Source organism: Anomaloglossus baeobatrachus, chromosome 1, assembly GCF_048569485.1.
Source record: "Anomaloglossus baeobatrachus isolate aAnoBae1 chromosome 1, aAnoBae1.hap1, whole genome shotgun sequence".
Taxonomy (NCBI): domain Eukaryota; kingdom Metazoa; phylum Chordata; class Amphibia; order Anura; family Aromobatidae; genus Anomaloglossus; species Anomaloglossus baeobatrachus.
This window is the reverse complement of record NC_134353.1, coordinates 666,740,075-666,756,711: the sequence shown is the minus strand read 5'-3', so window position 1 is coordinate 666,756,711 and position 16,637 is coordinate 666,740,075. Positions and strand designations below refer to the sequence as shown.

Below are 16,637 nucleotides of genomic sequence, written 5' to 3'. Positions count from 1 at the left end.
ACCCCTCCAGGTCCGACGTAATCCACAGAGGTCACACGACGCTCTCATGTCTGCTACATGAAGCTGACAAGAGCGGTCACAGACCAAACGCTCTCTGTGAGCTCCCCGCAGCGACTGAAGTGAGCCGTGCGATCAGTGATGAAGTCACAGGTGAGTTGCGGTCTCGGGTGGCGGACTCCAGCTGGCCGCGGGTAACCTGAATGACAGCAGTGCTAATCGCGCTGCTCACTTCAGTCACTCAGGGGATTAGCGGTCACCGGTGAGTCCTTCACGGGTGACCGCTAATCAGGACGCCACACACATACAGAGCCGTGGTATGACAATGAAGTCGGGTGAAGTTCACCCGAGTTCATTCTCATCGCGCGACTCTGTCTGTGTCTGCTGTGAGCCGGCATGTAGCAGAGCTGAATTGCCTGGGGAACGCACTGTCAAAAATGCATCCAAAACGCATGCAGAATGCATGAAAAAAGAATCCAAAATGCATGCGTTGTGGATGCATTTGTTTTACAAACGCAGTGTCTAGGCTGCCAGAGGGTGCATTCTTTTCTGCACTGCAGAGAACGCAACGTGCGCACATACCCTAAAGGAATAGCCTCATGCAGTCAGTTTTGATTTTGAACGGTTGAATTTTTCTATTATTTGAGAGCAAGTGAAAAATTTTGCTGAAATCTGGTCAATCTGCTTGCTATAGGAGACGGAGTGAAATCTTTTTCCTTGCAGCAATGCTTTGCCTTCTCCATGTCATCCAAATACTTGTCAAAAGTAAAACTCCTCATCTGATGAGGATGAAGATATGGCAGCAGTAGCACTGTCAGGACCCAAGTCCTCTTGCGTCTAGCAGTCCTGTAGAGCACTCATCCTAAGGCCAGAGTCACACTTGCGAGTGCCTCGCGTATAACTCGCGTGAGTCTCTCATTGAATCACCTGGCACGGACTCGCACTCTCCTGACAGGAGCGGGTCGGTTGCATGTATGTCTATGCAGCGGAGATGCTCCTGTCTGGAGAGTGTGAGTCCGTGCCGGGTGATTCAATGAGAGACTCACGCGAGGAACTCACAAGTGTGACTCTGGCCTTACTGCTACCTCAGTCAGAGCTTCTTTTCTTTTATAAGCTGTTGATCATCAAGCAGTATATGACATGGGTTCACAAACAGCTGCCAGAAGAATTTTATTTTCCAATAGCTGTGTTTATTTTCCAATAGTTTCCAATAACTGACTGCATGAGGCTATTCCTTTAGGGTATGTGCGCACGTTGCGTTCTCTGCAGTGCAGAAAAGAATGCACCCTCTGGCAGCCTAGACACTGCGTTTGGAAAAAAAATGCATCCACAACGCATGCATTTTGGATTCTTTTTTCATACATCTTGCATGCGTTTTGGATGCATTTTTGACAGTGCGTTCCCCCGGCAATTCAGCTCTGCTACATGCTCTGTTTCATTGAAGCAGAAATGCCATCTGCGATTAAACCTTCTCTTTGGGACAGGCAAAATTGCAAGTTCTTCCACTCCCTTATGAAAATGCCAAGAGTTAAATCCTCAGCTTGTAATTTTTTAGTCACAGTAAATGGGTGATTAAGCAATTCCTTCAATTCAGCCACCTGTGTTCATTGACCTTCATTTAGGGTTACCTGAGAGTTCGCCATATCTATAAGAAACGGTTTTAGTTCAAGCAATCGCTCAATCAGTAAATAAGTGCTGCCCCACCGAGTGTCTTGATGGACAATTCCCCCTTTCCCAGCATGTCTCTTCAAGATGGATCAATTTTAGGGGTTCTGGCGGCAATAACCAATTTCCTCACTTTTCCAATCAGATTTCCAATATGTCCCACTTGCAGACTATCTCTTATTGCCAGCTGCAGCGTGTGCACAACACTGCGCATGTGATGAATATGAAAGTGTTTTGAAGCAGCTTCAACAATATCATCTAATTCTAAAGTATAATTTTGCTGTTCTTCTGTTGCAATATCTGTTTGTTCCTCAGTTACATGAACAGCACTGTGGCTCTATCTCACACATACTGAATCCTAAATGTTCTTCTAGCTGTTGTTCATTACTCTCATTCATCAGTTTAATTGTACTTATGTTTGAAGCATTTTCCGTTATTTTTCTAATCTGCTTTTTCTATTGAAGGCATTATCTATGAGCTCAAAACCCTTTCAGGTGATGCGGTTTTTTAAAAAGCTGATCTGCTTTTGCAGCTGAAAAACGTTTTTTTTTTTGTTTTTTTTTCAAAAAACGCTGCAAAAACTCTGTGTGTGAATGTAGCCTTAGATCAGGAATAGAACAGCCATTTATAGGACATTTCATAACTTTCCCAAATTCCTATGAAAAAATATTCAGCACATTCTACATTGAACGACTGTCCCCAATTTATTATATATTTTAGGAGTTGGTCCATTTTATACCAACTCAGACTCCGACTTCACCAAAATGAACACAGACTCCGACGCCCTGTGACCCTCACCCTAATGTTCTCTACATGCTGCTGCCTATAGACAGATACCACCTAGGGTGTAGAACCCCCAAGACTCCCTGCAGGGTCAGACCTGGAGAGGCACCTCTGACCCTCGCCCTCTACATGCTGCTGCCTACAGATATCCTCTAGAGTGCAGGACCCCCAGAAGGGTGAGATCTGGAGAGGCACCTCTGACCCTCACCCTCTACATGCTGCTGCCTACACACAGATATCCTCTAGAGTGCAGGACGCCCAGAAGGGTTAGACCTGGAGAGGCACCTCTGACCCTCGCCCTAATGCCTCTACATGCTGCTGCCTACAGATATCCTCTAGAGTGCAGGACCCCCTGCAGGGTCAGACCTGGAGAGGCACCTCTGACCCTCGCCCTCTACATGCTGCTGCCAACAGATATCGTCTAGAGTGCAGGACCCCCTGCAGGGTCAGACCTGGAGAGGCACCTCTGACCCTCGCCCTCTACATGCTGCTGCCTACAGATATCCTCTAGAGTGCAGGACCCCCAAAAGGGTGAGACCTGGAGAGGCACCTCTGACCCTCGCCTTCTACATGCTGCTGCCTATAGATATCCTGTAGAGTGCAGGACCCCCTGCAGGGTCAGACCTGGAGAGGCACCTCTGACCCTCGCCCTCTACATGCTGCTGCCTACACACAGATATCCTCTAGAGTGCAGGACGCCCAGAAGGGTTAGACCTGGAGAGGCACCTCTGACCCTCGCCCTAATGCCTCTACATGCTGCTGCCTACAGATATCCTCTAGAGTGCAGGACCCCCTGCAGGGTCAGACCTGGAGAGGCACCTCTGACCCTCGCCCTCTACATGCTGCTGCCTACAGATATCCTCTAGAGTGCAGGACCCCCTGCAGGGTCAGACCTGGAGAGGCACCTCTGACCCTCGCCCTCTACATGCTGCTGCCTACAGATATCCTCTAGAGTGCAGGACCCCCTGCAGGGTCAGACCTGGAGAGGCACCTCTGACCCTCGCCCTCTACATGCTGCTGCCTACAGATATCCTCTAGAGTGCAGGACCCCCAGAAGGATGAGACCTGGAGAGGCACCTCTGACCCTCGCCTTCTACATGCTGCTGCCTATAGATATCCTCTAGAGTGCAGGACCCCCTGCAGGGTCAGACCTGGAGAGGCACCTCTGACCCTCGCCCTCTACATGCTGCTGCCTACAGATATCCTCTAGAGTGCAGGACCCCCAAAAGGGTGAGACCTGGAGAGGCACCTCTGACCCTCGCCTTCTACATGCTGCTGCCTATAGATATCCTCTAGAGTGCAGGACGCCCAGAAGGGTCAGACCTGGAGAGGCACCTCTGACCCTCACCCTCTACATGCTGCTGCCTACACAGAGATATCCTCTAGAGTGCAGGACCCCCAGAAGGGTGAGACCTGGAGAGGCACCTCTGACCCTCGCCTTCTACATGCTGCTGCCTATAGATATCCTCTAGAGTGCAGGACCCCCTGCAGGGTCAGACCTGGAGAGGCACCTCTGACCCTCGCCCTCTACATGCTGCTGCCTACACACAGATATCCTCTAGAGTGCAGGACGCCCAGAAGGGTTAGACCTGGAGAGGCACCTCTGACCCTCGCCCTAATGCCTCTACATGCTGCTGCCTACAGATATCCTCTAGAGTGCAGGACCCCCTGCAGGGTCAGACCTGGAGAGGCACCTCTGACCCTCGCCCTCTACATGCTGCTGCCTACAGATATCCTCTAGAGTGCAGGACCCCCTGCAGGGTCAGACCTGGAGAGGCACCTCTGACCCTCGCCCTCTACATGCTGCTGCCTACAGATATCCTCTAGAGTGCAGGACCCCCTGCAGGGTCAGACCTGGAGAGGCACCTCTGACCCTCGCCCTCTACATGCTGCTGCCTACAGATATCCTCTAGAGTGCAGGACCCCCTGCAGGGTCAGACCTGGAGAGGCACCTCTGACCCTCGCCCTCTACATGCTGCTGCCTACAGATATCCTCTAGAGTGCAGGACCCCCAGAAGGGTGAGACCTGGAGAGGCACCTCTGACCCTCGCCTTCTACATGCTGCTGCCTATAGATATCCTCTAGAGTGCAGGACCCCCTGCAGGGTCAGACCTGGAGAGGCACCTCTGACCCTCGCCCTCTACATGCTGCTGCCTACACACAGATATCCTCTAGAGTGCAGGACGCCCAGAAGGGTGAGACCTGGAGAGGCACCTCTGACCCTCACCTTCTACATGCTGCTGCCTATAGATATCCTCTAGAGTGCAGGACCCCCTGCAGGGTCAGACCTGGAGAGGCACCTCTGACCCTCGCCCTCTACATGCTGCTGCCTACAGATATCCTCTAGAGTGCAGGACGCCCAGAAGGGTGAGATCTGGAGAGGCACCTCTGACCCTCGCCCTCTACATGCTGCTGCCTACAGATATCCTCTAGAGTGCAGGACCCCCAGAAGGGTGAGACCTGGAGAGGCACCTCTGTACTCGCCCTCTACATGCTGCTGCCTACAGATATCCTCTAGAGTGCAGGACCCCCTGCAGGGTCAGACCTGGAGAGGCACCTCTGACCCTCGCCTTCTACATGCTGCTGCCTATAGATATCCTCTAGAGTGCAGGACCCCCTGCAGGGTCAGACCTGGAGAGGCACCTCTGACCCTCGCCCTCTACATGCTGCTGCCTACAGATATCCTCTAGAGTGCAGGACGCCCAGAAGGGTGAGATCTGGAGAGGCACCTCTGACCCTCGCCCTCTACATGCTGCTGCCTACAGATATCCTCTAGAGTGCAGGACCCCCTGCAGGGTCAGACCTGGAGAGGCACCTCTGACCCTCGCCTTCTACATGCTGCTGCCTATAGATATCCTCTAGAGTGCAGGACCCCCTGCAGGGTCAGACCTGGAGAGGCACCTCTGACCCTCGCCCTCTACATGCTGCTGCCTACAGATATCCTCTAGAGTGCAGGACGCCCAGAAGGGTGAGATCTGGAGAGGCACCTCTGACCCTCGCCCTCTACATGCTGCTGCCTACAGATATCCTCTAGAGTGCAGGACCCCCTGCAGGGTCAGACCTGGAGAGGCACCTCTGACCCTCGCCTTCTACATGCTGCTGCCTATAGATATCCTCTAGAGTGCAGGACCCCCTGCAGGGTCAGACCTGGAGAGGCACCTCTGACCCTCGCCCTCTACATGCTGCTGCCTACAGATATCCTCTAGAGTGCAGGACCCCCAGAAGGGTGAGACCTGGAGAGGCACCTCTGACCCTCGCCCTCTACATGCTGCTGCCTACAGACAGATCCCGTCTTCGCTATGGCAGATCCCCCTCGGGTGCAGGTCCCTACCTGGAGAGGCACCTCTGAACCCTGCACTACCGCATATCTCCTGTATATCATTCTTCCTACAGGGAGACCATTTTTCCCCGTGGCAGATTCCTCTCGAGTGTAGGACCCTCAGGACCCCGTGCAGGGCCCGACCTCTGACCCCCGCACTGAGCTCCGCTATCCACCTCCGGGGGGAGGAGTCAGCAATCTGCGGGGACTGAGCATCACTCCGGGGTCAGGAGCAGCGCCCGGTACCGGCCTTTCCTCCACAGCCTGGGCGGGATACTGCCGTGCAATGCCCGGCCATTAGACAGCAATTCCAGCACCTGCACCGCGGGCCCCGGATACCTCTGACGGCCCCCGGCACCGCTGAGCCCAGACCATGGCCCTAGTGACTCTCCAGCGGTCCCCGACGCCCAGCGCCACCTCCTCCGCCAGCACCAGCGAGGTGAGAGACCTCCCGCAGCCCGTGCTCAGGAAACAGCGGGGCAGCGGCAGCACACGTAGGCCCCGGCCCTGGCAGTGCGGCTCTGTGCCAGCAGTGACACCTCACAGGTGCCGGGTACCAGGCTGAGGATGCCAGTGGCTATGCCCAGTACTGCCTGCTCTAATGTAATGATAGGACTTGTATCAAAACTAGCTCTGTGAGGTATTGGTTTTAGACGCCTGGTATTGCTCTCTGGATGCCAAGTGTGGGATCAGATCCTGGCATGGGGACACCTAATGCCAAGTGTGGGATCAGATCCTGGCATGGGCACACCTGATGCCGAGTGTTGGTTCAGACCCTGGCATGGGCACACCTGATGCCGAGTGTGGGATCAGATCCTGGCATGGGCACACCTGATGCCGAGTGTTGGTTCAGACCCTGGCATGGGCACACCTGATGCCGAGTGTTGGTTCAGACCCTGGCATGGGCACACCTGATGCCGAGTGTTGGTTCAGACCCTGGCATGGGCACACCTGATGCCGAGTGTTGGTTCAGACCCTGGCATGGGCACACCTGATGCCGAGTGTGGGATCAGATCCTGGCATGGGCACACCTGATGCCGAGTGTGCGATCAGATCCTGGCATGGGCACACCTGATGCCGAGTGTGGGATCAGATCCTGGCATGGGCACACCTGATGCCGAGTGTTGGTTCAGACCCTGGCATGGGCACACCTGATGCCGAGTGTTGGTTCAGACCCTGGCATGGGCACACCTGATGCCGAGTGTTGGTTCAGACCCTGGCATGGGCACACCTGATGCCGAGTGTTGGTTCAGACCCTGGCATGGGCACACCTGATGCCGAGTGTGGGATCAGATCCTGGCATGGGCACACCTGATGCCGAGTGTGCGATCAGATCCTGGCATGGGCACACCTGATGCCGAGTGTGCGATCAGATCCTGGCATGGGCACACCTGATGCCGAGTGTGGGATCAGATCCTGGCATGGGCACACCTGATGCCGAGTGTGGGATCAGATCCTGGCATGGGCACACCTGATGCCGAGTGTTGGTTCAGACCCTGGCATGGGCACACCTGATGCCGAGTGTGGGATCAGATCCTGGCATGGGCACACCTGATGCCGAGTGTTGGTTCAGACCCTGGCATGGGCACACCTGATGCCAAGTGTGCTGTGCAGCACTATTGATTGTAAAGTGACCGTGTCGCTGGGGAGGCAGCAATAGTGCTGAATATGTACCGCCCCTGTGTCAGCGGCCGAGCCACTCGGATCCAGAACCGTGGTGGCTCGAGGGGTCTCCACACCCGGGAGAGGGGTCGCGCAGACACTTGAAGTGAATATGGGGATATGTACAGGGGATTTGGAAGTTCGTGACGCCACCTACGGTGCGTGGTAAGATGGAGTACCACCGCTGCTGTTAGGGGGGGAGCCCAGTGGCGATGGTGTGGCAGCAAGGTGTCTAACCCCTCTGTGGGTAGGGGGTTTTGCCCCGGGGCCCGGTGGTGGCAGTGAAGGGGTGCCGTTGAGAAAGGAAAGGTTTTCTGCGTACTCAGTCCAAGAATACTGACACCGACAGCTTGTAAACTAGAATTCTGAGCACCGCTGCAGCAAGGAGGGAGCACGCTTGGATCCGTGCCCTTGGAGTTGCTTGTTAGCCTGGGACCTTTTCCTTGGCACCTTCTTCACTGTGTGGACCCTATAGTGCGGAACTAATTTGGTGCCGCTCACCTGTATGGCTAACGGAGTGAGCTTGCTCTCAGCGTTCACGCTTGGGATTTGATGGACTGTGTTTTGGGAAAAGTCCTATCCCCTCATTGCACTAGTACCCCGATTTTGGAGCGGGTGAGGGATGAATCTTTCAGACTGCACCCCCGTCGGGTAAATTATCAGGACGCTTGAAGCTACTTCCCGGCCTAGGGTCCACGTACCCCGTCGTGCCCTGGCCCCTGCCTAGAGATGGCTCAAGGCCGCCAGCTGTGCTCCTTGGCAGATCTGTCCCCCTTGACACGATCCCCTGCGACCGGGGTTCCAGCTCCTACCAGGCCCAGACCAACGTCTGCCACCTAGTAGTCTAGAGGAGCACTGCTGCAACCCGGTGACCACTCCTGCTCCTTCCACTCCTTTTTCGCTTCTCCTGTCATTTTTCACTTTCCCCTACCAACCCCCCAAGTGGGCTGCCCTATTCCCTTCAGGCCCCCCAATGGTGTGTCTGGTGGGTGTGGTGCCAAGTGTTCCTAGGGCTTTGACTGGTTCTGATCTTAGCAACACCAAGGACAGGGATCCGTAACTAAGGAGGATGCAGATACTGTGCAGAAGGGCAGAGTGCACAATACCCTGTGACGACCTGATAGGCCAGGGCGTCACACACACAGCAGATTTCCCTACACCACCAACGTTGTGTGAGTTTGATAAAGGTCATATGATTGTTGGAATTATTGTATTAAAGTACCATTCTCCTTCACATATCCCTTTGTCTTGGGGTGCCGGATTTCTGACCCTCTCCAGGCACCTGCATGCACAGAGTGACTTGTTCTACTAGGCCTGCGTACATGCCAGGATATGCTCCCCCCCAGTATTATAGTCAGGGGGAGATATAGATATTGCTAGGGGGGGGAACAACCTCCATAAACCCAGTGTTTGGCCACCAGCAGATATGCTGGTATATATTATACTGCCCAAACATGTGAACAGAGCCTAATATACACTTATCTTTAGGGTTTGTTCACATGGAGTTTTTTTATATGGATTTTGAAGTGGCTCTGCTTCAAAAGAAACGTTCACACATCAGATGGCCGTGTCCTGAATGGTTCTGCCAGCAGCCATCTCCGCCATATGCTATATAAGAGAGACAACGCCAAGCGTGCCGGCTTATCTCCAGGAGTCAATACGACTGTCAGCCGAAAATCAGACATGGCGGGTGGACATACATATTAGACTGCCTCCCGAATCCATCAATATCTGTGTGTTCAGCCTACAGTAGTTAGTCACATGCGTACAGGGGACTTTAGGCACAGCGACTGTGACCACAACCGATGTCACAGGGGGTGTAATCTGAACGTCATAAAAAGTAAACAGTTTTTTTAGTACGTTTTTTGTTGCTGTACCCTGTGCAGTGAGGTCTCTTCCCCTGTACTAGTGGCATACACAGCTCTGTGGCCACATCACCCCTGCCTAACACCGCTCCTCTATTCCCCAGTCCTTTCGTCTATGAATATCTGCTCCAATGTTATGGACTCTGCTTAGTGACTATTTGTGGCCCAGGGTGATCATTTGAACAAACATTTCAGCTGGCAAATGATGTCAAGATCAGAGCACAAGAGCGGTGATGACCCACACAGAAAATCAGTGGGGAAAGTGAGAACTTAAAGGGGTTGTCTGCACTTCAAAAGTTATCACCTCTCTAAATAATAGGTGACAATTTTCTGATCACTGGGACCCCTAATCCTAAGGATGGCGCTCTGAAGTGCCCCATTCTAATGGAGCAATGTTCGTGCATGCAGGCCCTATGGGATTGTCGGAGAGTGCTGGGTGCAGCGCTCCGTTATCTCTGGCAGTCCCATAGACGAGTAAATCACTGGTTACATGCACGGCCATGACTCCATTCGAAAGTGTCACCACATAGGACACATCTTCATACCGTTTATCGTAGATTATATAGTGCTATGTGGGGTCCATTATTGTGTATGGAGGGCTATATGAGTCCCATTATTGTGTATGGAGGGCTATATGAGTCCCATTATTGTGTATGGAGGGCTATATGAGTCCCATTATTGTGTATGGAGGGCTATATGAGTCCCATTATTGTGTATGGAGGGCTATATGAGTCCCATTATTGTGTATGGAGGGCTATATGAGTCCCATTATTGTGTATGGAGGGCTATATGAGTCCCATTATTGTGTATGGAGGGCTATATGAGTCCCATTATTGTGTATGGAGGGCTATATGAGTCCCATTATTGTGTATGGAGGGCTATATGAGTCCCATTATTGTGTATGGAGGGCTATATGAGTCCCATTATTGTGTATGGAGGGCTATATGAGTCCCATTATTGTGTATGGAGGGCTATATGAGTCCCATTATTGTGTATGGAGGGCTATATGAGTCCCATTATTGTGTATGGAGGGCTATATGAGTCCCATTATTGTGTATGGAGGGCTATATGAGTCCCATTATTGTGTATGGAGGGCTATATGAGTCTCATTATTGTGTATGGAGGGCTATATGAGTCCCATTATTCTGTATGGAGGGCTATATGAGTCCCATTATTGTGTATGGAGGGCTATGTGGGGCCCATTATTGTGTATGGAGGGCTATATGAGTCCCATTATTGTGTATGGAGGGCTATGTGGGGCCCATTATTGTGTATGGAGGGCTATATGAGTCCCATTATTGTGTATGGAGGGCTATATGAGTCCCATTATTGTGTATGGAGGGCTATATGAGTCCCATTATTGTGTATGGAGGGCTATATGAGTCCCATTATTGTGTATGGAGGGCTATATGAGTCCCATTATTGTGTATGGAGGGCTATATGAGTCCCATTATTGTGTATGGAGGGCTATATGAGTCCCATTATTGTGTATGGAGGGCTATGTGGGGCCCATTATTGTGTATGGAGGGCTATGTGAGTCCCATTATTGTGTATGGAGGGCTATGTGGGGCCAATTATTGTGTATGGAGGGCTAAGTGAGTCCCATTATTGTGTATGGAGGGCTATGTGGGGCCCATTATTGTGTATGGAGGGCTATATGAGTCCCATTATTGTGTATGGAGGGCTATATGAGTCCCATTATTCTGTATGGAGGGCTATATGAGTCCCATTATTGTGTATGGAGGGCTATATGAGTCCCATTATTGTGTATGGAGGGCTATATGAGTCCCATTATTGTGTATGGAGGGCTATGTGGGACCCATTATTGTGTATGGAGGGCTATGTGGGACCCATTATTGTGTATGGAGGGCTATGTGGGACCCATTATTGTGTATGGAGGGCTATGTGGGACCCATTATTGTGTATGGAGGGCTATGTGGGACCCATTATTGTGTATGGAGGGCTATATGAGTCCCATTATTGTGTATGGAGGGCTATGTGGGGCCCATTATTGTGTATGGAGGGCTATGTGGGGGCACATTACGTAATATCTTGTTCAAGGATATATTACCGATGGATAAGGAGAGGCAATCAATGTTTGAACTGTGGCTGTCACTGTAAGCCACAAAAATCAGGAGGAAGAAGGGACCAGTGCCCCTTTGTTAATTGGGGTCCGGACAATAAAATCTGAAATATCATATTCAAGGGGTAGTCTAGTCTACAAAAATCAATCCCCTGTACTCTGGATAGGTAATAATTGTTAGATTTGTGTGTGTCCCACCAATCGTCACAGTGGAGACTTGAGTCCCTGTTCTAATTGGGGCTGTAAGACTGTGACCAGAAAGAGTTGAATGGAGCAGTTGTGTGTATAGCTATCTTCGCCAGTACCCTGGTCTGTGAATAGAGTGACAGGGCACATGCCAGCTGACTAAGGGGTACTTCACACACAGCGAGATCGCTACTGAGATCGCTGCTGAGTCACGGTTTTTGTGACCTCATTAGCGATCTCGCTGTGTGTGACACTGAGCAGTGATCTGGCCCCTGCTGTGAGATCGCTGCTCGTTACACACAGCCCTGGTTCGTTTTTTTATTGTTGTTCTCCCGCTGATAAGCACACATCGCTGTGTGTGACAGCGAAAGAGCAACAATCCTGAATGTGCAGGGAGCAGGAGCCGGCGTCTGACAGCCTGCGTTAAGCCGTAACCAAGGTAAACATCGGGTAACCAAGGTGGTTACCCGATATTTACCTTCGTTACCAGTCTCCGCAGATCTCACGCTGCCAGTGCCGGCTCCTGCTCCCTGCACACGCTAAGTTAAGCGGTGTGAGCTGGTAACTAAGGTAAACATCGGGTAACCATACCCGATGTTTACCTTAGTTACCAGTGTCCGCAGCTTCCAGACGCCGGCTCCGTGCAAGCGCAGCGTCGCTGTTGGCTGGGGGCTGGTCGCTGGTGAGATCTGCCTGTTTGACAGCTCACCAGCGACAATGTAGCGATTCAGCAGCGATCCTGACCAGGTCAGATTGCTGGTCGGATCGCTGCTGCATCGCTAAAGTGTGACGGTACCCTAAGTGGCATTGCTGAATCAATAGTTGTGTACATGGCTGCCAGACACGAGGCGCTAATTATCAACCTGACCACTGCGGACACAGATTGGAGAGGACCCTGTGCAAGAACAGAATATGGGCCCTTTTCAGTCCAATAGCTCATCACAATGCACAAGTTCTACTGCTTTGGAGATGGAAATAGGCCCCCTTACCTCTTGGGCCTCTGAGTGGTTGCACCACTTATATCTCCATCCCTGAACCTGATTAACCTATACATATTGTCCCTATAGACGATTGTCAGTAGCGATGACAAACTGATTTCACGCTGGTGAGATGGTTGGCATAGTACTCTCCATATGACAGCCAATTTCTAGTGCTGGGCAGCAGAGTATTACCCAGCCTTTCACCAGGCTTCTTGGGAATGGAGGTGCAGTGCTATGAGTATGGCCACCAATAGTCAGTTTAACGTCTGAGGACATATTTGTGTTTATTGTGTAACGGGAGCCTATTGAGCCATCACATATTGCTGGATAGAAGTGTGATACGAGCTATTATGTACGGATCGTGATTACTACTGCTGTCATTGTATCTATACAGAAGTGGCATGTGGACTTCATATTATACAATCAGCTTGGCATTGACCCACAGTGGAAATGCTGTATTCATGGTAAGAGAGTGGATTTACTGTGTAAAATATCCAGATGGCAGGAAGCTTAGTTCAGAAGGAAATGTGGACTGAGGTTAAACATGAGCTTATGTCACATCCTGGGAGCTAGTCTTGTGACTGCGTGTTCTGTGCTCAGGTGTTTTCTACACTTGGCCAACACTTGGCACAGGCGGTACTTTGGGTTAAATGAACCCTAATATGTCTTCTATCTCTGTGTGCTGAATTGTATTCCAGTCCACATGACTGTTATTTATCGCCAGATATATTAAGTGAAGTTATGTTTTTGCGCATCTTTTACAAAATGGTTAATGACATGATGTTATTTAAAGCGCTGGTCCAACATAGGAATGATCAGTATATTATGCTGGCCCAACATAGGAATGATCAGTATATTACACTCGCCTAACATGGGAATGATCAGTATATTACACTCGCCTAACATAGGAATGATCAGTATATTACACTCGCCTAACATGGGAATGATCAGTATATTACACTCGCCTAACATGGGAATGATCAGTATATTACACTCGCCTAACATGGGAATGATCAGTATATTACACTCGCCTAACATGGGAATGGTCAGTATATTACACTCGCCTAACATAGGAATGATCAGTATATTACACTCGCCTAACATGGGGATGATCAGTATATTACACTCGCCTAACATGGGAATGATCAGTATATTACACTCGCCTAACATGGGAATGATCAGTATATTACACTCGCCTAACATAGGAATGATCAGTATATTACACTCGCCTAACATGGGAATGATCAGTATATTACACTCGCCTAACATGGGAATGATCAGTATATTACACTCGCCTAACATAGGAATGATCAGTATATTACACTCGCCTAACATGGGAATGATCAGTATATTACACTCGCCTAACATAGGAATGATCAGTATATTACACTCGCCTAACATAGGAATGATCAGTATATTACACTCGCCTAACATGGGAATGATCAGTATATTACACTCGCCTAACATGGGAATGGTCAGTATATTACACTCGCCCAACATAGGAATGATCAGTATATTACACTCGCCTAACATGGGGATGATCAGTATATTACACTCGCCTAACATGGGAATGATCAGTATATTACACTCGCCTAACATGGGAATGATCAGTATATTACACTCGCCTAACATGGGAATGATCAGTATATTACACTCGCCTAACATGGGAATGATCAGTATATTACACTCGCCTAACATGGGAATGGTCAGTATATTACACTCGCCTAACATGGGGATGATCAGTATATTACACTCGCCTAACATGGGAATGATCAGTATATTACACTCGCCTAACATGGGGATGATCAGTATATTACACTCGCCTAACATGGGAATGATCAGTATATTACACTCGCCTAACATGGGAATGATCAGTATATTACACTCGCCTAACATGGGAATGATCAGTATATTACACTCGCCTAACATGGGGATGATCAGTATATTACACTCGCCTAACATAGGAATGATCAGTATATTACACTCGCCTAACATGGGGATGATCAGTATATTACACTCGCCTAACATGGGAATGATCAGTATATTACACTCGCCTAACATGGGAATGATCAGTATATTACACTCGCCTAACATGGGAATGATCAGTATATTACACTCGCCTAACATGGGGATGATCAGTATATTACACTCGCCTAACATGGGGATGATCAGTATATTACACTCGCCTAACATGGGAATGATCAGTATATTACACTCGCCTAACATGGGAATGATCAGTATATTACACTCGCCTAACATGGGAATGATCAGTATATTACACTCGCCTAACATGGGAATGATCAGTATATTACACTCGCCTAACATGGGAATGATCAGTATATTACACTCGCCTAACATAGGAATGATCAGTATATTACACTCGCCTAACATGGGGATGATCAGTATATTACACTCGCCTAACATGGGGATGATCAGTATATTACACTCGCCTAACATGGGAATGATCAGTATATTACACTCGCCTAACATGGGGATGATCAGTATATTACACTCGCCTAACATGGGGATGATCAGTATATTACACTCGCCTAACATGGGAACGATCAGTATATTACACTCGCCTAACATGGGAATGATCAGTATATTACACTCGCCTAACATGGGAATGATCAGTATATTACACTCGCCTAACATGGGAATGATCAGTATATTACACTCGCCTAACATGGGAATGATCAGTATATTACACTCGCCTAACATAGGAATGATCAGTATATTACACTCGCCTAACATGGGGATGATCAGTATATTACACTCGCCTAACATGGGGATGATCAGTATATTACACTCGCCTAACATGGGAATGATCAGTATATTACACTCGCCTAACATGGGAATGATCAGTATATTACACTCGCCTAACATGGGAATGATCAGTATATTACACTCGCCTAACATGGGAATGATCAGTATATTACACTCGCCTAACATGGGAATGATCAGTATATTACACTCGCCTAACATGGGGATGATCAGTATATTACACTCGCCTAACATGGGGATGATCAGTATATTACACTCGCCTAACATGGGAATGATCAGTATATTACACTCGCCTAACATGGGAATGATCAGTATATTACACTCGCCTAACATGGGAATGGTCAGTATATTACACATCAGAAAATTGTGTGTTAAAGGGACTGTCCACTTCTACACCTCTTCTCATTCCCATATTTGCCCCCTTAAAAATTTTAAATAACAACACATACTCCTCCGGAGTATGGGGGATGCACGGGAGAAATCTTGTTCACGATTGTGTGAAGAGGAGATAAGAGAGGAGTAGAGAAGGAGATCTTGTGTGGATCTGAGGTTGCGTGCAGGTAGGTACCGGGAGACTAGGTCACAGATGTAGGGAGGAGACAGGTTGTGGATGGCTTTGTATGTCATGGTTAATGTTTTGAACTGGAGTGGTTGGGCGATGGGAAGCCAGTGAAGGCATTGGCAGAGTGGCGAGGCTGGGGAATAGCGAGGGGAGAGGTGGATTAAGCGGGCCACAGAGTTTAGCATAGACTGGAGGGGTGCAAGAGTGTTGGAAGGGAGGCCAGAGAGCAGGAGGTTGCAGTAGTTGAGGCGGGAGATGATGAGGGCATGCACTAATGTTTTTGTTGATTCTTGGTTAAGGAAAGCACGGATCCGGGAGATATTTTTGAGTTGTAGTCTGCATGAAGTGAAGAGGGCTTGGATGTGTGGCTTGAAGGATAGAGCAGAGACCAGGGTTACTCCAAGGCAACAAGCTTGTGAGACTGGGGAGAGTGAGCAACCATCAAGTTTGATGGAAAGGCTTGTTAGAGGAGATGAGTGAGGAGGAGGAAAGACAATGAATTTTACGGTTGACTACTCGTACATTTGAAGGCGGGCACTGAATGGGCACGGGACTCGTGTGGCGTAACAACCTCCCGTGAGCCCCGGGAGAGTGAGTAATGGCACTACTGTAACGTCGCAAGCATGGGAGGTGAGTATAAGCTTTTTTAATTTAAGCTGGCAAATATGGAGAATGAGGAAGGGTTGTCCAAATAGTGGATAACCCCTATAAGCAATGGTGTTTATACAGTAGCTAAACTATGCGGTTGTGC

General features: G+C 49.7%; 1 protein-coding gene across 1 annotated transcript in view; it reads left to right on the top strand.

Moving 5' to 3' along the window:
• The first annotated feature begins 5,789 nt into the window (after positions 1 to 5,789).
• Positions 5,790 to 16,637, top strand: part of LOC142248169 (protein phosphatase Slingshot homolog 1-like) — a 61,583-nt gene continuing 50,735 nt past the window's right edge. The window contains exon 1 of the mRNA XM_075320025.1: positions 5,790 to 6,203. Within this exon, the coding sequence (XP_075176140.1) occupies positions 6,138 to 6,203 (66 nt within the window). The 5' untranslated portion in view covers positions 5,790 to 6,137. The remainder of the gene's footprint in view (positions 6,204 to 16,637) is intronic.